The 23,206-nt window shown below is 40.4% G+C and overlaps 1 protein-coding gene across 5 annotated transcripts in view; it reads right to left on the minus strand.

Moving 5' to 3' along the window:
- Positions 1–23,206, minus strand: part of plcg2 (phospholipase C, gamma 2) — a 181,651-nt gene that overhangs the window by 147,367 nt on the left and 11,078 nt on the right. For 4 of the 5 annotated variants that reach the window (XR_013282723.1, XR_013282722.1, XM_077515502.1 and 1 more), the window contains exons 12-24: positions 19,508–19,593; positions 19,302–19,419; positions 12,569–12,746; positions 12,386–12,481; positions 11,022–11,108; positions 10,651–10,820; positions 10,079–10,279; positions 5,997–6,119; positions 5,741–5,921; positions 3,233–3,301; positions 3,015–3,124; positions 2,836–2,932; positions 2,670–2,742 (exon numbers count right to left, since the gene is read on the minus strand). Coding sequence is in view for 3 of the 5 variants with exons in the window: in XM_077515502.1 (XP_077371628.1) it covers positions 2,670–2,742; positions 2,836–2,932; positions 3,015–3,124; positions 3,233–3,301; positions 5,741–5,921; positions 5,997–6,119; positions 10,079–10,279; positions 10,651–10,820; positions 11,022–11,108; positions 12,386–12,481; positions 12,569–12,746; positions 19,302–19,419; positions 19,508–19,593 (1,589 nt within the window). In the remaining 2 variants the exon portion in view is untranslated. The remainder of the gene's footprint in view (positions 1–2,669; positions 2,743–2,835; positions 2,933–3,014; positions 3,125–3,232; positions 3,302–5,740; positions 5,922–5,996; positions 6,120–10,078; positions 10,280–10,650; positions 10,821–11,021; positions 11,109–12,385; positions 12,482–12,568; positions 12,747–19,301; positions 19,420–19,507; positions 19,594–23,206) is intronic. The other variant, XM_077515501.1, reaches the window with a different exon arrangement.

Raw genomic sequence — 23,206 nt, forward strand, 5'->3', positions numbered from 1 at the left:
TACACTTTGTAAATATACACATAGGGCACACAACACATTTCTTGGGGGGGTGGGGAAGGGTGGAAACACCGTCTTCACCCTTCAACTCCCCTCCAATTTTAATGCACCTCACGTCCAAGGGGAGGGGTGAGTTGGGGCGGGGAGCCATCAGAGGGGATGGACTGCAGTGCCTGGCAGCGCTGTGGTCCCCCCCATTTGTGTCCCTGCCCCTCCTCTTTGTCCCTCCATTCCCTTTTTTAATGCACCACACATATACATATTCATTTTTTTGGGGGGGGATACGGGTGTGTCGGAGTAGGGGAAAATTTTTTCCCTCTGCTCCGACTCACCTGCTCCCAATTTTAATGCACCACACGCACACACTTGTATATACACTGGGTGGGGCCACATTCACGGTGTAAGGGTAGAGCTCGCCAGTCGGCGAGCTGGCGGACTCAGTAACAGGGTTAGGTGTCACTAGTACTCTGGCGTGACGACCGGGGCCTCTCCCCACCGGGCTCGGTGTTCTGGTGTTCCGCCTTCTCCCCTGGTGCTTCCTCCTCTGCTTCCCCCCTCCCGCCGCTGTGCAAATCTCGCGCGGCTGGAGGTGGGGTGGGCACACCTTCCCTCTCTGCGCTGCTGCCCGGTGCCGGTTTCCGGGGGGGGGGGTGGGGGGTTCTCGCAGGGGGCCGGGTTCGCGGGGGGGGGTGGCGGCCGTCGGGGGGGGGGCGGCTTGTTTGGGGGGGGGGGGGGGGTGGAGGTATGGGTGGGTGGGGGGTCGGGTGCTGGGGGTCGGGGTGTGTTCGGGGGTTTGGGGGTCGGGGGTGGTGGGGCCTGGGTCGTGGTGGATGGCGGGTTTGGGTGGGGTGCGGGGGGGTCGTGGGGGGATGGGGGCTGGGGACCGGTGGGGCGCTGTGGGGGCCCGCTGGGCCTCGTTCTGCGGCCTTGGGCTCGGGGGTGTGGGCCGGGGCTGGGGCGGGGGTGTTCCGGGTGTCTGGGTCGGCTCGCCGACCGGTGTCCGCTCGGGTGGCTTGGGGGTGGCCTTGGTGCTGCCGCGGCCTGGGGATTTCGGGGGGGGGGGGGGGGGTGCTCGCTTTGCTGGACCGCGGTTGACGGCTTCTTTCTTTGGTGGTGGTCCTTATGCATGCCAGATCCGTCGCACCAGCATCTACTGAAACTCAACAGAAGTACCCTCTCCCTCCCACAGCCCCTTGAATCAGTTGGTGCTGGTGTCTGTGGTTCTCACTTTGCTTTATCTATCCTTCCCTCCTTCCTCTCTTTAGTTTTTCCTCTGGTCACTTGAGATCTTAATTTATTAGAAGTATGAGGTTTCTGGGGTTGGCATAAGACTCTGGTTTTGTAACCACGCAGGAGGGGTCTTGTTGGTGCTGGACTTCACTTTGATGGATTGGATGTACTGGCTTCTATGGATCTCACTCTGCCTTATCGATCCTTCCCTCCTTCCTCTCTTTAGTTTTTCCTCTGGGCTCTTGAGATCTCGCTAAATTTGCTGGAATTTAGAGGCTTCCGGGGTTGGCGTAAGACTTTGATTTTATAATCATGGGGAAGGCAGGAAGTGTTTGGTCGGTGCTGGATTTCACTTTGATTTACCTTTCTTTTCTCTTTATTTCTTTTTTTTTTCTGACCTTTTCTCTGGTCTCCTGACCATTTAAATCTCACGACTCTGGCAAGATTCTGAAGTACCTGGTTAAGGCGAAGGGTAATGGGATATTTATAAGGTTTTAGGTGAATGAATGAGTATAAATTTATACGTATTTGCACGCATGCACACGCACGCACGCAAACGCACGCAAACGCACGCACGCGTACACACAAAAAAAAAAAAAAAAAAAAAAAAAAAAAAAAAAAAAAAAAAGCAATGATGACAAGACGTTGAATCGGTAAGACTACCGAATGAACAATTCTGAGCTCTTTAAAAAATAAAAAATAAATAAATAAAATAAAATAAAAAAAGAAAAGAAAAAAATCGAATTTATCTAGTCGTTAAATTCGGGTTTAATTAGAAATATAGAGCTAATTCTATTTTAGCAGCAGGGCGCCGCCATGTTAGATTTTCCCAGTCTCGCTACCGGTCTCGCGATAGTCACAGCATCTCGCGATAGGGCAGGTGTGACTATATTTGTGACTGTATTTTGTATTTATTTTATATTACGCCAATACGCAAGTATTTAGCTGATTAATTGTGATTAATCAAAATTAAAAAGTGTGATTAATCAGATTAAAAATTTTATTCGTCGACAGCACTAGTTATTTTGTTAGTTTTAGTTAACTAAAATAACCTTTGATGGCACCGGTTTTTCAATATCTTCACCTTCTTACTTTGACCATCTCCAAATATTTTTGTTTGAAATGCCATTTTTAGCATATGTCGCAGGCCACTAAAAAATGAACGGCGGCCGCAAATGGCCCCCGGGCCGTAGTTTGGACACCACTGTCTTGAAATAATCGCCTATGTCATTTTTTCAGGAAACACAACAAATTGAACCAGTTGCATCATGAGATTTCTGGGGAAAAAATAAATAAAATGACTTTGGCAATTATTTTAAGAGGGTGACGTTGTAATGATATCGTATCTAGCGCCAGCAAAATTTGTTAGTCATCCTCATTGTTTTCAAATGAATGTGCATCAACGTGAAATGGTGATAGAAGTGAAAATAAATTGGACTCACAGTTTTGTATGCTGCACTTAGAGATATCCACCACACCCTTACCTAGTTCACCCAAGGGATTGTCTTCTATAACCTGTTTTAATTTAGGTCACAAACACATGAAATTTTAGTCTTTATACCATCAAACACCCAATTCAATTATGACCGTCAACATCTTTTTTTCAACCTGTTGTCCAACATCAGGTTTGGTGTGGTTGGACACTTCCTCAACATAATTGGCTGGAAAAAACAGCTGCACATTCCCACCATGGTCTCCTTTCCACCTAGAACGTGAAGAGGAATGTTTTGTTCTTTGTGTACTTTTGTACTTGGTCATGTCAGACAACAATGTGCAAATGGACTCACCATCCATCATTGTTCTTTGACACATTATGTATCAAAGCCCCTTTATTGAAGCTGAGTTCATCAGCCATCTCGGCCTTGTAGCTATAAACAGCCCGAACAGTATTTTTTGGCTGAGGTAGACAAACAAAAAATAAAAAAGAAACATAAGCATAAGACAAACAATACATAAATACATAAATAAAACTGTATGAGAGTATTGCAATGCATACTGTACACACCAGTGATGACCCAATCTCATTGGGATCCACATATGTCTTCATTTCGTACAATGAGGCAGAATCATTAACCTGTCAAACACAAATAATCCACTGTAAGGTACAATTCTTTCAAGAGAGTGTTTTCTAAACAAAATGGGATTCAAATGATCACCTCAAAATTGTAATCTTAGAATGTAGGATTTTAAATGACAGCATTAACATTCCTGCCTTACATTTCTGGGGTTCTGCGTTTGAATCTCAGCTTTGAACATGCATATTTGCATGTCCTCCATGTGTTTTGTGGCTTATTCACACAGCCTATAAGTTATCTGAAGACTCTAAATCAGGGGTGTCAAAATCATGTTAGCTCAGGGGCTGCATGGAGGAAAATATATTACCAAGTGGGCCGCACTGGGAAAATAACGGTATATAACTTAAAAACGATTACCGTCAAATATACGCAGATTTTCGCTATTTGTGTGCCAGCCCTAGATTACGGAGCTCAACTGTAATCATATTGTTCCAAAAAAACAATACAAATACAAATGAAACACGGCAACACTGAGTCCTGCAGGTCTTAAATCTACCTCTATATATATATTGTTCCCTGAATGCATTGTGTGGCGCAGTTGATGTTATAAGGACGCTAATCCTTGTCATATCAATTTGTATTACTAGTAATTGAATTTTTGTCATATTTAACACATTTGTCGGTCTATAATTAAAATAATAATAATAATAATAAACAAACCATAACTATAAGTTGTGTGTAAAATAATGACATCCAGGACGATTCCCCCGTACAAGTTGCGTTGCTCATCTGAGGACTGCTTGTGAAGTTCTAAATTTTAGATACCGATATTTTGATTGTGGCCGACTGATTAATTAGTCCGACATTACAATTATTATTTTTTTTAACTTTATAAAATTATCTCGCGGGCCGGATTAAACCCCTTTGCGGGCTTGATCCGGCCCGTGGGCCTTATGTTTGACACCAATGCTCTAGATTGTTCCAAGGTGTGAATATGAGTGCGAATGGCTGTTTGTTGTATGTACACTTTGATTGACTGATGAGCAGGCCTGGGTGTACCACACCTCTGACCAAAGTCAGCTAGGATAGGCTGAAGCTCATCAGCAATCCTGAAAAACGGTGTAGAGAATGGATTGATGGACGGATGAGAGTCTACTTCAACAGTTTGATGGTTTTACCATAGTTTTAAAAAGTTTCAATAGTCGCTAAAACTGTCTGTCACTGGCAATGAGCTCTTCTTTCCTTTTTTGAGGGGACTTCTCAAGAGGGCAATGTCCACTGCAATGTGAATGGTTGACTGCAGAGATGACTAAACAAGCCACTTTTTCAAAGTTAATGAGAGGACACTGTTTTTTCCCGCCTCCTTCGCCTGAGCAGAGAGTAGAGGGGTGAGCAGTTATATACAGGTAGTGAAGGACGCAGATGACACTGTGCAAACTGCAATGGAGAAATACGGTCCCAGCAAGTACGAGATTGCCTCAAGGACAACATGAGTTACCCACGCGTCTGTTCCACAAATAGCGCTTAAGTGACGGGTCACCAATTTACAAGAATTAGAAAAGAAGAAGAATTTCAATGTTTATTATTTATTGAACCTTAACAGGGTACACGTCTTAATGTACCAAATATTTTCATTTTGTTTTAATAGATTGTGTACAGTGGAGAAAAGGTGTTTTTTTTGTTGTTGTTTGTTTTGTTTTGATTTTAAATTTACCAAAGCATTTTTTTTAAAAGGACATTTTAGAGCTGTCATTTTAATACAGCGATACCGCAATAATTTTGCTCAAGGTTATCATACTGCGAGAAGCTAATGCTATTCCATGCCTTGCTGTAACTATTATGTATGCACGGACAACTACTTTGTGTGCACGAAGTACAACTTTGGGTATAAACGGTAGTTATTACACAAACGGCCAGCAGGTGGCAGCAGAGCAAAGGAGCCCAACCAGGGCCATCAAGGAAAAAAGCTAAATTACTTACAATTTTAAATAGATTTGTGAAAACTGATGAAACTTAGCTTTCTTCTAATGCTAATTGCTGCAAAACGGAAACACAGATAGAAACATACTTTTTTTTCCTGATGAAAGAAGAGACTTTAATTTTTCGTTTGGTAGATTCCATGCTTTTATAGCAATTGAACACAATATTCTGCGGGCCTTGCAAAATCAGTCAAAATGCAGTAAAACAGCTGGGAGTGAACGGGATTGCTACAGCGAAAATGGCTGGGAGTGAATGAGTTCAGTAATGTCATTTGGCTGCGGGTGGCTCTCGTGATGCTGAGTTGAGCTATTCTCGTGACATGATTAGAGTAGATATAAAGTCAAGGCAATTCACATAGATGTGAAGATTAGTGTATTGGAGGTGACGCAAAGGGTGACCACATTTGCTCAAGTTGGACAATTTGAACTGGAAGACACATTGCGTCAAATAATGTTCACAAGCAAACATATTGTAAAACTATCAAGAGTCTCATTTTCATCTTATTTCATGTAACTCACTGTGCTGAAGCGAGCCACTAGGTCGGGGGTGACCGGGTATCGTAGCTTGGTCTTGCGATATAGAGGCTTCTTCTTAAAGTAGTTGACCATCTCCACTAGGCTCTCAAACTCTGTTGTTGTTCCAAGCAGGTAAACGCCGCCTTCCTTCTGGATACGGCAGTGTTTCACCTTACCGTCACCTCTGAGATACAGACAATTAGGATTTCAGTACAAAATTGAATGAATTAAGCAATTAAGTATTAGCATGATGCTCAACCTGAACGTGATAGCAAAAGAGTCTGGTTCTCTCTCCCGCTCTCGTATGAGGAAAGCGCCATCCCTGGGAATTCTCAGCAAATAATCTTCAGCCTCTTCTCTGCTCAGGTTTCCGTAAAACCACCTGACACAAAATACAGAAACAATTTGGATCAAATTGTCACCCCAAAGACAACATTACATTTAAAGTAATAATACACTTAAATTTGATTATGATTTTACTAATAACCTGAAGAAACTTAATTAATATTTCACTTTTCATTTTACAAAAACAAGCTATTCCAAATTGACAACTTCAACAAACGTAAACTACAATCACATTTTCAGAAGAAGCAACAGGTAACAACTGTAAAGGGCAGAAACATGGCGACGTTCAAAACTCTTGTTCAAATGACAGCTTTTTGTGACATAAAATTGTTCAACCAATATCAATCATTTCAAAATATTTTCCACCATTAATGTGACCTACACCCTTACAACAGCAACAAATGTTCCCCAGAGGTTAAGTAAATCAATTGAGATCATGTGGTTGCACAAGTGTGCACACCCTCTTATGAGTGGGGATATGGCTATGTTCAGCATTAACTCACCACTTTCAAACTCATGTTAAATGGAAGTCAGCACACACCTGCCACCATTTGAAGCACCTCTGATTAATCACAAATTAAAAAAAATATTCTAGTAGGCTTTTCATGGGCTTTTTTATTTTTTTTTTTTTTTTTTGCTTTCTAGCATAAGCCTGAAGATTTTATGCTTTGACTGGTACTTGGAACTGTTCATAATAGGCGCTTTTCCACCGCTGGAACTTCTGGAGAACTTCTCAGATTACCTTGGTAAAATTCAGTTTGCACGTTTTTCCACCAACAACAATTTCCAGGGTAATTAAATTCCCCACGGGACATCCAAGTACTATCGCTGCAGCAGGGCCTTGCTGAGCCAGGCAGGAACTTTGGGGGGCAGGCTAATCTGACCAAGGCTGATTGGTTGGTCAAATTTGGGGGGGTGTTTTTACACACGCTGGGCTCATCAAACTCATTTGAATTAATTACCAAGAAGTCAAAGACGATGTGGAAACAAAAATTGCTGAACTATTACAACCAAGAAACTCCCTTTACCCAGAACTTAAAGATCCTGGGCTTGCTGGTGGGAAAACAGCTGATTTCGCCCATCTTGAAGAAGACCCCAGTTCCACCTGAAGCTGTACAGTATAGTGTTCTTTTGGTGATAAGCAATTGTGTCTTTTTACCAAATACACAATGTGGAATTAGGGTGAAAAAGCCTAACTGTGATTTCATCATACCATAACTAGGGATGAGTACCGAAGACGGTACTTTTGTGGTAAGTATCGATTGGGATCGATACTTCCGAGCACCGATTCACATAAAATAAACGGTACCATGTTTCGATACTGAAGCACGTCGTTTTAAGTTGTGATTGTGCGGGAGTATGTGAGTTGACTATTTTCCATGGTGTACTTGAACGCAACATTATATGCAAATTACGCACCCGGCATGCTGACGTCCCCCACTCGCGGGAGTCTAGCAGGTCTGGAGCCGCGTGGTCGGTCGGCGGAAGCGACTGGCGGCGAGCGGGTGCGGCGGCCCCTATGGAGTTAAATTGGGGCCAAAAGTTTTGTACTTGAAAAAATAAAACTTGAAACTGAAAATTATTGTGTTGATCTTGAATTTCACAAAATATAAAAAGGTATTCAAAATAAAAATAAGCATGTGAAAAGTTTTTTCGTGTCAAAATTAATTTTGATTCACTCCGGTCCTGCCTTTGAATAAATTATTTATTTTCATTTTTTGCTTCCATATATATTTTGACATTTGAGGTCTTATTTTTTTTAGTTGCATGTTTTTTTCTTTTCAGATTCAGATCTTATTTTTTTGGGTTTCAACACATTTTTTCAGTTTCAAAACTTTTTTTTCCACTTTCAAATCGTTTTTCACTTTCAGATCTTTTTTTTGCAGTTTCAAATCTCTTTTTTTCACTTTCAGACTTTTGGCACGAATGTTACGTGGGGGCGTGGTGACAACTGAGCGGGGCGTGGAATCATGAGTGACAGCTGCACAAAAGTGCTTTGGAAATACCCCCCAGTGACAGTGCCTTCAGGGAACGTAGGAATTAAGAGAACTCTTAACTCAACATATATACCCCATATTCGTGTGATTGGCAGCATATGAATTAATGCCAGTGACAAAATTCCACTTCAAAGTCTGTTTTAGATAGTTCTGAGCACCAATTACGGTCTAGCAGCAATAGGTTGTGCCAGGTTTGCCGTACAACAGCGACGTTTAAGCGTCTAATATGTCCGATGCCGATGTCGGCATTGTGAACGCATCGTATTCTCCCGCTGGCGTCCGGTGTCGGTACCATATGTGTTCGGCCTGCCAGATCCATTCGGGGTCCTTCGCCTACAGATGACGTTACGCTACAGGATTGGCTGAGACGTTTTACACTACAGGATTGGCTGAGATGTCGACGATTGTGATTGGTGAGGCAACTTTCCAGTCGTTGGAGAGAAAATATTGACGCTTTTTACGAAGAAATTTATTATTATTTATCTAATGGGACTTATCACAGCCGCACTACTGGATCAAACTGTTCGGCGACCCAAAAGGCAAGGATTCGTAACGCGTCAAAATCATTCATCGATCATCATCAATCAATTACATCTCACCGTGGCTATTCTAATGTATTGATCTCTCGTCTTCCCTTGTCTAGGATTAAAGGTTTTCCGTGAAACCCTTTCAGACTTGTTTGTTGTTGTTGTTTTGTGGAAGGAAAAAAATACTGAACATATAAAGAAAAGTTGTGCATTCATTCATTCATTCATTCATTCATGTGTCATTCATTTGATTTGTTAATGCATTTGACATCTTTAAAGAAAAAGTAAAATGTGCTACTGTAGTTGATGAAGTTAACTTATGAGTTTCGACTTTACGGTAGTAGGCCATTACCTTTGATTAATATTTATATCAATAGTCCATGAGACACACATGCACACACATGAAGGTTACAAATAAATTCGTAGTTACCTAATAACCTGAGGCTGAGTACAGAACATATTGGTGAGGAAATGTCACATCTCAGGCAATAATTCCATCATTTTATTATCATCATCATGGTAATTATTTTCTGCAATACGCACGACCCTCTGCAACTCATAGTGCAGTGTCACCTCTGAGGTGACATTGGCAAGAAAATATTAAAGATGTCATTTAAATAACAAAATGTATGGGCTGAGATTGCAAAACGTAAATAAACGTAAGTATAAAAGCAGGATACTTTAAGATTGACTAAATAATGAAACAGATTGAAAAAATACATTGGATAAAATAAATATAAAAAATGGAGGTAAAATAGCACATAAATGCAAAAAAGTAAAACTGCGATGGGACGAAATATTGTCAGTTGACGTGCTAATGTGTTCCTATAATCATTACGACTGTTTTTGTGATGTATTGTGATACGTGAACCGCAAAATTCGGAAACCAAACCAACGTGAACACATTTACCACTGCTCGCTTGCTGTAGCAAGCGCCGACCAGACGCGAAGGCCCCCGAATGGATCTGGCAGGCCGAACACATATGGTACCGACACCGGTATCGATTCCCAGGTACCGAGTATTGGAACCGTATCGGTTAAAATATGAAAGGTACCTATCCCTAACCATAACACATTTTTGCCACATGCATTTGGAAGGTTTCATTTGTTATTCTGCAAAATTTCAAAAACAAGGTTAAGACTATGGCCTATAATTTTAAAAGATATGTTTGCCGCACAATATTACTCTTCGCCAAAACAACACCATAGATACAGCGAAGCAAAGAGGTCACATGAATGGTGAAAACGTTTCAAAACAATTTATCTTGTTTTGTTTTGTCAATCCCTAAAACCTTGTAATTTCACCAGGCTCTTCATAGCCTATAGACTTTAAATTAGAATTTCCAGAAAAGTGTTGACACTAATAGAGGTTTTAGTTAACTAAGCCTGAGGAGCATCAATAAAATGACAGATGGAAATAGACAAAAGCATTTTAGGTCATTTTAGTGAAATATAATGTGACTGTGACGAACCCTTGCTGCAGATGTGGATTGGGATGTGGTACAGCATCAGTAAGACGCAACTCAAAGTCTTGACTGCGCAGTGGGTTCTCTCTGTAGTGCTGTATCAGAGCATACAGACTGGGGAATTGTACATTTGCTGCCAAGTAGTAGTATGTGTTTTGTCCCTCTGAAAAAGAACGGATACGGCAGTGCTGGACTCTCCCACCACGCCTAAAACAATGTTGGGAAACAATATATTAAACTTTTTAACACACTGTAAAATTTAGATAGATTGATAGAGTATCTCAGAAAAATGAGTACATCTTTCACATTTCTGCATATATTTCATTATATCTTTTCATGGGACAAAACTGAAGAAATGACTCCTGGACACAATGCAAAGTCGTCAATGTATACAGTTTGCACAATGGTGTAAATGTATTGTTCCCTAAAAAAAAAAACTGCAGCCATTATAGTAAGCAGGTGTGTAAAATTTGGTATTATCATGATTATTATTATTATTATCATCATCATCATCATCATCATCATCATCATTATTATTATTATTATTATTATTATTATTATTAATAAGGGAATTGTACCAGAAGGAGAGGGTGAGATCCTTGGTAACAGCATCACTCTGTCGGACCAAAAAAGTGCCGTCTCTTCCTCTCGTCTCGGTACAGTAATCATGGATCAGTTGCTCTGCCATCTGCCGACCTTCTTTGACGGCACCATGAAACCACGGTTCAGTACAATGCAAATCCTGGTACTGGGGAACACAAAAACACTGGATATGATATTTATTTATTTATCTAGTGATCTCAAATGGAAAACATAACTCAAATCATAGTCAGTACTGTAGTTCCAAAGCTGAAAATTAGAAAACATGCTGACTGCAGATAGGAATATTATCAGAATAATAAAAATTGTAATATCAAAAGAAATGCATTAAACTTCATCGTTCCCTTACCTTCCTGAGGTCTTCCTTTTCCTCCTCATATTCCTCTGCGTAATACAGCATGTTGTCCGAGATCACACAGTAGTGCTTGTTCCACCGCTGAAAAAGGCACGCACAAACCTGATGCTCACGTTGATTGTATTGATTCTGACAGGTTAATACCGGGGCATCGTGATACATCCGGAGTTTGGCAAAACTTGAACTTAGAATATCAAACCATGTGAAAAAAAAAAGCACGATGGCAACATGTCATGCAAGCCATCATGTTTGACATGCATCAGCGGATCCTTGTCTACAAATACTTCGTTATTGTACTTGAGTAGTTTTCAGTACTTTAATTTCACTTAAAATTTCATCTTATATATATTACATAGTTCATTATTATTACCATATTTGACCTATTGTATGCATATAAAACAAACACTAACTCTGTTTTCAAATTGCAAAAAAGAGCCATAAGGATTATTAATCGATCAAAATATACAGAATCAACACATCCATTATTTATCAAATTAAATACAATGAAATTTTATGACTTGGGTGAGTTTAAAATAGCACAAATAATGTACAAAGTATATAATAATCTACTCTGCTATAGTACTCAGACGTTGTTTGAAATTAGACACAGTCCTTATGATATAAGGGGGACAAGTGTGTACAAAAAACCCAAAACAAGAACAAATATTAAGCAAAGGTGTGTTTCTGTAAAAGGTGTTAATTTGTGGAATAATTTGGGAATTGACTTGAAAAGATGTGACTCACTTGTTGAGTTTAAAAAATTGTTTAAAAGCAAAGTTCAAAAAAATTACTTATGTGAAATAAGAGCATGAAAATTGTATATAACGAGTATGAGTATATGATTTATAAATGTATTACGGTATATGTCTAGGAATTTCATGTACATATGTTGCTGGATAATGCACGCATCATTTTATTTTTAAAAATATTAACCTAGTATTGTATTAATAATGAAATAAGTTCAAATGTATAATGTATGAGGGGAAGGACTAGATAAGTTTTTAACTTCTTCCTGCTCCCTTTTGAACATGTAAACTATGATGAGTTGGTTTTTTGTTTTTTTCTTTTCTTCTTTTCTTTTATAACTTTTGTTTCTCTGCTGTTTGTTTTTATGTTTATATGTTCAATAAATCAATCAATCAATCTGTGCCCAGTTAATTAAGGATTTATGATGCAGGCATATAAAAAAGCATTTTCCAAACGTACCCCTCCCATATATGAGTTAGAACTATAAATTCAATACAATCCTTATATCATGACTTTATGGCTACATGTTAAATGGCAACTAGATGTTGGCTCAATGGATTTGATATGTGGTGTGCATTTTAGAGCAATTTTTTTGATATAATTCAAAATACCTGATTGACAGGGTCCCACATCTCCAAGTCTCCCTGTTTCTGCCAGGTTCTGAATTCTTTGATGGTTTCTCCCCCTTCAACATTGAGCTTCTTGTGCTGCACATGTACAAAAAGCAACATGATATTGTCGGACATAAATTCGTATGAAAGCTCACACACTCCCCTCCACACACGCACACACACACACAGTACTTTAAGGATGATTTTGCCCTTGAGGTGTGTGGGTGATGGTAGCTGCTCAGCCATGTGCTCCAGAGGATCAAGAAGAAGTTTGTCTCCAAATACTTCTCTAAAGATGCGGGCCATCTGCCGTTGCTGCTCCAATGGACAATGCTCCTCAATAGACAGAATGACTGGGAACCTGAGAAAGAGTGTTATAGTTAACTAATTGTGCAAATCTTAGTCTTTAAAGTATCACTGTTGTATCTGTCATGTTTGTGGACAGGATTGCTACCATCAGAGCAGATATCCTCACACACCTCCTTCCTATGACCCATTTATTACAGTTACTTGCTGTTTCTGTTTTTTTTTTCCCCAGCCGGCTTCGGACAGTAGGCGGGGTACACCCTGAATTGGTTGCCAGCCAATTGCAATAAACAGGCTATGGTGCACCCCTTGATCCAAAAACCTAACCTTGATATCTAATTTTTTACAAACTTTAACTCTATATTTCGTAACTTCCTTTTTCCCCCTAATAACTGTCGTAATTTGAACTTGTACAACTTGCAGTCTTATATGGACAAGGCCTGATTGTTTTTTCCATGCTGGTTTTAAGTCACTGGCTGCTCTGAATGGATGTTTTTGAGAGTTTTGTTTTTTGTTCACTGGAAACTACACTGATTACACGATTCACGGCAGCATGCGAGCTACCAGTCACGGCAATATCGATACGAATGGCCGAAATGTACACGGACCATCATTTCTTATTCTGCAATTCGTATTCTGCCTTTCATATGAATATGGTGTATATAAATATTGAATTAGATTTCTTTTATTTCCTACATTTCCTTAAGGCACTGTCACTGCGGTCACTTTTGCACAGCTGTCACTCATGAGTGATAACACGCCCCTTGTAAAATTTGGATAAAAAGTCTAAAACTAAAAAAACAAAACAAAAAAAAGATTTGAAAATGACAAAACATTTGAAATTGAAGATAAGTTTTGAAACTGTTATATTTCACCCGGGGAAAAAATGCTTCACACATTTATTTTTATTTTGAATACATTTTTATATTTTGCTAAACACGTGAATTTTCAGTACAAAACTTTTGACCCAAATTTAACTATAAGGGTCTTTTTTTTTTTTTTTTTTTGCTTCTTGTTAAAATGTCTGTGCCTGTCATTACAAAGATGTACTATATGTACTGGTCAGAGACTTTGCTGCATGGTGCCACACCAACCACCTACAGCTCAATACCTCAAAAACGAAGGAGCTGGTCATTGACTTTAGGAGGTCCAGACCAGGGGCCTCATTTATAAAACTGTGCGTGAAAACCTGCGCAGAAAAGTACGTACGAACGAAAGTCAAAACTCACCTACGCAGAAAAAAATTGAGATTTATAAAACCATGCGTATACACACATAGGCAAATCTGCACGCAAGTTCCCTTTATAAATGCCACACGATCCCAACCGGTGTGCGCAGCAGATTCCACGCCGTTCCCCGCCCCAAGTCCACCTATTTCACCCCATATTTGGCAATGGAAAGCAACTCATCTGCGTATTAATAAGCAGCACGTGTTGGCGAACATCAAACCAAAACAATTTGGACGGTCAATGAGAGGCAAGAAAGAAATCAAAAGTCACCATAATGTACTAGAATTTCCGTGTGAACAGTAGGTCCTATATAAAAAAGAAAGATTTTAAAACAAGATGTACATTGAAACCCTCATTGAAGAGATTGAGTCACGGAAGGCCAATAAAAGCAAGCGGGACGCGAATCACGATAATGCCGCCACATGGCGCACAGACGTAGATTTTATTTTTTAATTAAATAAGGAAAGGAATAATAATAATGATAATCCATCCATCCATTTTCTTAACTGCTTACACTTGTATTGTTTTCACTCAGACTTACTAAATTGTCTCTAAATTAGGCGATCGATAGGCCGCCCTATTATTGTTGTTAATATTTCCTAATGTGTTGCTTATGGATCTTCATCCAGAATCACGGCTGCGTGGATCGCATTGTGAACATTTATGGCAGACTTTATTGACGCGCGCATTTATTTATATGCTTGACGAAACCCTATCTCCATAGCAAAGATGCTTGCACCAGACTATTTTTCTAGCTATTTTTTCGATCCTTATTGTCTTGTGCATTTTATTTAGCCTTTAATGGCAATTGCGCGGCGCGGGCGGGTGAAGTTACTGATTTGTTGCATGAGGCTTTTTCAAGATAGGTGATCAATGAGAGAAAACGAGCGTTTAAAATGTTCATTCGCATGCAGCTTTCCGCCCCACTGCGCGCTTGTGACATCCGAGCAACTCTGGAGCAAAACAAACATTAATATATGTGACCCAACATCCAGCATACATGTCGTTTGAGGAATAGAAATGCAACACAAAACTGATTGTGTCGCTGTTTTCCCGTGTCTACAAAATGTGCGGATTGCGTACGGTAGGTCCAGACCTGACGTGGCGGTGCGTAAAGTTTCACGTTCAGTTTGTTTTCTATAAATACCACCTTCGGCGCAGAAATGTGCGTACGTAGAGTTTTTGCCTCATTTTGATCGTACGCAAGCTTTATAAATGAGGCCCCAGGACCACGACCTGTCCTGCTAGAGGGAGCTGAGGTGGAGGTGGTGGACAGTTACAAATACCTTGGGCTGTGGCTGAACAATAAACTGGACTGGACAACACACACCAGTCACCTGTACAGGAAGACACAAAGCAGGGGAGGCTACGTTCTTTCAACATCTGCAGCAAAGTTCTGAAGATGTTTTACCAGTCTGTGGTTGCCAGTGTCCTCTTTTACACCATGGTGTGCTGGGGGGGGCAGCATATCCAAGAAGGACTTCCACAGACTGGACAAGCTTATCAGGCGGGCCGGCTCTGTGGTCGGCATGAATCTAGACTCTCTGGTGACAGTGGCAGAGAAGAGGACTGGACAAACTGCTGGATATTATGGATACCAGCCACCAGACACGGCGCTCCGCATACGCTTATCACGCACTGCGCGTAGGGCACCAACTGCCGAAGGGGGCACCAAAAAACAAATCAAGCCCGTAAAAATAATAATATTAGTAATTATAATATCAGTGTCTAATATTTAAAATAAAAGCTTGTAAAGCATGTTAATAAATCAAAAAAATAACGTAGCATTATTTACTCGACAAGCGGTATCGCTGGTCTACGTTGGTGCCCCCCCTCCCCTAGTACTGTAGTTTGTTCCTATTAGGGAAAGGGGGAGGGGGGGGCGAGGTGCACTTTTGCTCCAACGAAGGAAACTACTAGGGAAAGGGGGAGGGTGGTGGGGTGCACTTTATGCTTCAATCGCAAATTTGGCAGAAGTTTATTCTTGGATATCTGGACATGTCATCAAAAAGGCATCAAGAATTGGGGGCGAAAAAGAGGAAAAGAAAAAACGAGATGATGCTCGCGCGTCACTTGCAGGTATGACAATGACAATTTGTTTGTTTATTTTGTAGCAGCTACGTTTACATGACCACAGTTAGCAAAAAACAAAACAAAACAAAAACACTCCAAACCGCCGCAGTGGAATGGTTGTGACCAGCACGTTCATTATACGGTATGTTAAATGGAATGTCACGAGACAATATTGTTTCATATGGAACGGCCAAGAGCGGCATGTACTGGTGAAAGTGTAATTTGAAAATAATAATAATAATAATCATCATCATCATCATCGTCATCATCCATCATCTTAAGGCTAAGTAGATTTCCTCATTTCATATTCATAGTTTTAACATTATGTCCAGAATGTTTACATAGTGCCCTATCAGTCCTTCTCTAAAAAGGTAGATTATTAAAATTCTCATGTACCTGTGTTTAAAATATAGGCCTGCACAATACCATAATCCTAATCAATTTAGAAAATGTTTGTACCATGGTTCAAAACCATATTTCATTGTAGAATCCCTGAATATTGTCTTGTATTTCTGAATACAGAATCAATGCTTCAATATGTTCAAGGAGCATTTCATACCCTAACATAAATGCGGAAATTGCACAAAAGCTGTCATATGATGACCTGATAGCCGATTTTGCAGCCCAGAAATGTAGACATGTGCCTCTGTAGGGCCTCTACTAACTTGCTTGCACTTTGTTTATTTCCAAATGTTTATTTGTTAATAGTAGTGGCATTGAGTTTTATTTTTAATTCATTTAGCTTTATTTATTTGAGTATTTGGTGTCATTGTTAGTTTTATAAAGACTTATTATTTATCACTAATTTTTGTGAACATTTTTAAAACTTCAATATTGACAGTTAGAAGTAGGGCTGGGTATCGATTCAGATTTCCAGAATCGATTTAATTCGATTCACAAGGGCCCGATTCAATTCATGATTCACAACAATTTTCGATTCAGTTGAGGAATTCATGCAGCACATATTTTAGACAGTCAAAAGTATCAATGCTGCAAAGAGTAGAAACTTTTTGCTCTAATTTAATGCATTAGTAAGAATATGAATATTTACATTAGGAATTGAATCCATTGCAGTTTCATTTAACATGGCCTTATAAAAACAATAAATAATAATTTAAATAAATTACAACCACAGCACAGGCTGTGTAAATAAATTGACAAAAATGGGGGGGGTCGATATATTGACACGTGGTTTTATGTATCGATACTGGGATATGAAAAGGTGTATCAATATGATAGCGATATATCGATATTTCAAACACAGCCCTACTTACAAGTTATTTTGTTTAATAAAGCAAAACTGACAAATACTCAGATATTGTTCATTTCTACCAGGGGAGGGGTGATGGAGTGTGGGGACGGAGTGTTGGGGGGGGGGCACCACAAAACATTTATGCTTAGGGCACCAAAATGGCTAGCGCCCTGCCAGCCACTCTCTGCACACTGTCATCAGCAGTCAGAGGAGCCTGTTCAGTGGAAGGCTGACGCTCCCCAAGTGCCGGACCAACAGACTAAAGAACTCCTTTGTCCACCGTGCCATTGTACTCTACAACTCCTCACTGGGGGGGAGGAGGGTGTAGCGTGCACTTCACTTCACAAATATGGCACTTTACTGTACTTTAATTTATTTAATTCAATCTCCGGTGTAATAACCTTATTTATTGATTGACTGAATTTTTATTTTATTTTTCTTATTATTCTTATTCTTATTATTATTAATTCAATCTCTGGTGTAATAACATTATTTATTGATTGATTGAATTTTTATTTTTCATTTTATTATTATTATTATTATTAATTCAATCTCTGGTGTAATAACCTTATTTATTGATTGATTTAATTATTTTCTGTTTTATTATCTGTTCTCATTGCTGCTGGACATGTAAATTTCCCAGAGGGAGCCATCCCAAAGGGATCAATAAAGTCAAGTCTAAGTCTAAGTCTATACTGTTGGTCATCTTCAAAAATTCTCCACCACAAGCCATTTGCCATCTGGTTTGTCACTGGTGCACACTTTAACACTTGCCACTGTGAACTGTACTCCCTGGTTATCTTGACCTCTCTTGGACTCAATGCAGATAATTTTATTGATGCATCAATTATCTATTTAAAAAAAAAAAAAAAAAAAAAAACAAGACCCCACCCCATCTTCGTTCTCTGTTCCCCCATCACCTGCAGTAAGTATTGCGTATTGATACTTGTTAAATCCTTTTTATTGATAATTATTGATATATAATTGCTAATTATTGTGAGAAACTAAAACAATCAGTGACTTCATATAGAGGAATATTGTCAATTATTATGGTAATTTATTTATTACGGTAATACTATGTCCATCATTTAAGTTAATTTGAGACCATGTGCTTTTTCAAACTTGTAGTTTTTTGCATTAATCAATACCCAAAAAGTCGCTGTCAGTTGCGAAAAGGGTGACAATTCAGGCTCAAAATCATAACAAAAATAAAGCATGAGAAAGATAAGATCAAGTCCTATCCAAACAAAATTTAAATTGTTCATGTGCATATGCAAAACATTGTGAAATCGTAGTTTCAATTAAAGACACCCTGTTACAATCAGGGACATCATAAAGGGAGAAAAGTGATGGTGATTCTTGGAGCCCATGATCAATTGTGGCCCTAGAAAATAGCATTGTCAATTTGCAGCACTGAAGTGGTGTTTTCTTTTATTATCCATCCATCCATTTTCTTGACCGCTTATTCCTCACAAGGGTCGCGGGGGCTGCTGGCGCCTATCTCAGCTGGCTCTGGGCAGTAGGCGGGGGACACCCTGGACTGGTTGCCAACCAATCGCAGGGCACACAGAGACGAACAACCATCCACACTCACACGCACACCTAGGGACAATTCGGAGTGCCCAATTAACCTGCCATGCATGTCTTTGGAATGTGGGAGGAGACCGGAGTACCCGGAGAAGACCCACGCGGGCACGGGGAGAACATGCAAACTCCACCCAGGAGGGTCCGAGCCTGGACTCGAACCGGAGACCTCAGAACTGGGAAGCGGACGTGCTAACCACTCGACTACCGTGCCGCCCTTCTTTTATTATTATTATTATTATTATTATTATTATTATTATTATTATTATTATTATTCTGTGTGGCCCCAAATCCCTTGTGGGGCTCCTTGTCACATATGAGTTAAATCTAAACGAATTCATGCATTTAAGCACCAAAAATCAGGACTTAAGAAGTATATTACAAATGGTTTTGTCGGACTTAAGAAGTATATTACAAATGGTTTTGTCTCTTTTCTTTAACTTAAAACATGTTGAACATTTGTTTTACTTACTCCGAGGTAACAAAGGCATGCTGATTGATGGCTTTAACCACATCTTCAAACTTGATTTTAGTCGTCCTGGTCCAACCATGGTAGATGATTGGTTCTCCGGGTCCTTCCCAGCAATCCACTTTATTCCACACCATACAAAAATACACAGATAAGAAACACATTTGGGAAAGCGAATTTCATGTGGTCTAAGTATAGAATATACTGACATTCAACACAGCGACATCCCAGGCGCAGACAGCGCACATAAGCCTCTGTGGAAGACTCACTACGAAGCTGGTCACCTGTCAGGTAGCTACAAAAAACAAAATGTCGTCATTAAAATCTTGGTACTTGTTTGGTAATTAGAAAGGGAAGCTAAGGTTTATTTCAGTTTCTATGTTCTATTCTCATTGACCATCGTTTTTCACGAGGTGTCACGAGGAGCTGAAGCAAACAAGTATGTCCCCCAAGAAGATGTTTTTTTTTTAAGCTATCAATTAAAAAACAAGTTATTTTGGCGCAGATGACTGCAGAGTGCCTCTCAGTCTGCTGTGACCCGGGATTTACACCGGATGCGGTTGCGGTGCGTTCCGGCGACGCAAGCAATTAGATTACATTCATTCGAATGGTGCAGTTTACACCGCTTGCGTGTGTGTTGCGTGTCGACTGTGTCTCAACTGCGGCGTGCCGCAGCCCTTCCGCAAGGATAGACCTATTTTCTATTTTTGCCGGACGCCGCAGCGGTAGGCCTCCGGCAAATGGCAAGCTAGCACAATACACATCGAGCGGGACAGGAAGACCGACGCATTTCAAAATAAATTTCCGGTTACCTTTCAAGATAAAACACTCGCCAGCTCCTATTTCGCAAGCATGCTAGCAAAACGTGATGTGGGCGTAGACGGGCCTGGAGTTAACGTGAAGGTGCTCATTCACGGTTTAGACACCAGCGAACATGGGCGAGGAGAGGTTTATATTGGAGGTAGAAAGCCACAAAATAATAAAAGTCCACCTCTCTTTCTGCTTCTCTGTTGAGCACAGACTTTCTGTGTGTTTGTCGTTATTTTTAATTAATGCCACATGATCGCGCGTGGTCACGCGAGACACAGCGGGAAGTGGTCGGTGACGGAGCTGCCGGACCGCAGAAATTGACGCGTCTGGAGCACGCAGTCAAGACGCACCGCAACGCAGCCGCACCGCACACACAACTGGTGTAAACCCGGGGTGACTCCCATTCAGCATTGGGCCGCCCATCTGGTTGGTTGCTCGGTTGCTCGTGCAGTGGGTAGCTAGCTAACAGCCAACCATCAGTGAAAGTTTCAAGTTGCTCTGTCTCTCACACGCACAGGGAGAGAACATTTTGCCGAATGCCAGTCCAGTGAGCAGATATGTCACAAAGGTATGTGAAGGCTACAGACTTTTACTGAAAGTGTAATAAATTCCACTCTTCGACGACCCATAACGACTTGAAACATTACTTTGAGGCTATTCACGTTTTATAAACACAATCAGCAGCTCTGCCCACTTGTAGTCCTTCCACTTGTGCCTGTTAACTCATTTGCTCCTAAAAACGTGGAAATATGTTTTCTTTAAGTGTCCCAAAGACGTATTTATACATTCTTTTTAATTATTATTATTTTTTTTATGCTCGAGCATACAGAAGGCTTTGATGCAGCCTCTCAACTACAGAAAACAGGTGAAAAAAATGGTAGTAATTATAAAAACGGCCAGTAGGTGGCAGCAGAGTATAATAGCTCAACCAGGATCATGATGAAAACAAGCTGTTTCCCCACAATTCTAAGCAGATTTGTGAATAACGATTAAACTTAGCTATATTCTAATGCTAATTGCTCCAAAATGGAAACGGATAGAAATACACTTTTCTTTTCTGATGAAAGAAGAAACTCTAATCTTTCTTTTGGTAGGACTTGTAGTCCTTCCACTTGTGCCTGTTAACTAATTTGCTCCCAAAAACGTGTAAATATGTTCTATTTAAGTGTCCCAAAGACGTATTTATACATTTTTTTTTTTATTTTTTTTTTATGCTAGAGCATACAGAAGGCATTGATGCAGCCTCTCAATTACAGAGAACGGGTGAAAAAAAAATGGTAGTAATTACAAAAACGACCAGCAGGTGGCAGCAGAGTATAATAGATCAGCCACAGAAGGCTTTGATGCAGCCTCTCAACTACAGAGAACGGGTGAAAAAATGGCAGCAATTACAAAAACGGCCAGCAGGTGGCAGCAGAATATAATAGATCAACCAGGGCCATGATGAAAACAAGCTGTTTCCCCGTAATTCTAAGCAGATTTGTGAATAATGATGAAACAGCTATATTCTAATGCTAATTGCTGCAAAACGGAAATGGATAGAAATTCACTTTTCTTTCCTGATGAAAGACGAAACTCTAATCTTTCTTTTGGTAGGTTCCATGGTTTTATATCAATAGAACACAATATCCTGTGGGGCTTGAAAAATCCGTCAAAATCCAGTAAAATCGCCGGGAGCTAAAGGGGTTGCTTCAGTGAAAATGGCTGAATTTAATCTTTACTTTTTTTACTTACACAGCAATCGAACTCTCAATCATCTAAAACACTTTGGGGCCTATTCACTAAAGGTTTGCGTCGCCTTTGCACCGCGCTAACCGGGAAAAATGGAGCAATCTGCGAGCGCCTAATTCACGAAATGCGCAGATGGGGAAATCCGTCACTAAGTGCTCTGCGATTGCGTCACGGTGCACCGGTGTTATTTGCGCGTATGTAAATTTGGTAATTTGCATACATTTGATGCAAAATATGCCCACCCCAATGCAAATGAGAATCATTGATATGCAGCGTCTAATTCGCTAACGCCAGCGCAAATAGCCACACCGCAAATAACATTTTTGGAAAGCATGTATTAACTGCTGCAATCTCGATCATGACAGCATTGCGTGCCATTTGCAGCACAACATCCACGGCAGATCACGGAGAGAGAGAGAGAGAAAAAAAGAGAGAGGGGGGAAATATTTCCGTGTTAGTTTAGGACACATAACGTAACCTGGGCTGATCGGCAATGGTGGGGAGGCATTTTAAGATCATTTTTACGTGCCAGATGCATACTGTACGCCCACGCCAACCTCTAAAAATATATTTTTAAAAAACGATCGCACCAATAATTTGTACTTTATGAATGAATGACGTCGTTGTCGTCCTCTCTGCTCTGTACAGCTTAATGGCGCTCTAAACGCTTACTCTCGTTCCAACCTCACTTTCTGATAATGTCATCTTTCTCGCAACTGTGACTATAACAACCATGTTCTTGGCGCAAATCCGTTGCCATGTGTGGTAAATCAGGTGCAAATTTGCTCCAAGCTGTCAGTTTTGTGGGCGTGTTTGCGCCGGTATATGATTAGAGCAATATTCTTAGTGAATAGGTGGGTAACTGGGCGCAGACTGCGTGTGCAGTTGTGGTGCAATATTTCGCGCTATTACCTGACGCAGCGCATTCTTAGTGAATATGCTCCTTTGTGTATTAGATACGCTATATAAATAAAGTTGCCTTGCTTGGAGGGTAAGCCCCGCTAGTAGAAAATGGGGAGCAGTTAGCTAGCTGGCTAACACCCAACTAGCTGGTAATTTCCTATGGCGCCAGTAAGAAGTTTCTCCTTTTCCCCCCCTCTCTCTCTAACTTTGGTTCTCAGGTTTTCCTTGCCTGGTTGGGGGTTTACGCCCAGGAAATGTCAATACTGTTTGTCAAATGCTGGCTTGTCAAGCCCTTTGATACTTTTTTTTTGTGATTGCAGGGGTATAAAAATGAACTTAATTTGACTTAACTGGAGCACAGTACAAAAGGAAGCTCCTGGTGGAAAAAAAGAAATTCAGTTTATTTCACGCAATTTGCTGGCAAACTTGAGGACATCTGTCTGCTAATTGAAGCTTGGCGAAAT

Source organism: Festucalex cinctus, chromosome 3 (genome assembly GCF_051991245.1).
Source record: "Festucalex cinctus isolate MCC-2025b chromosome 3, RoL_Fcin_1.0, whole genome shotgun sequence".
NCBI classification, from domain to species: Eukaryota; Metazoa; Chordata; class Actinopteri; order Syngnathiformes; family Syngnathidae; genus Festucalex; species Festucalex cinctus.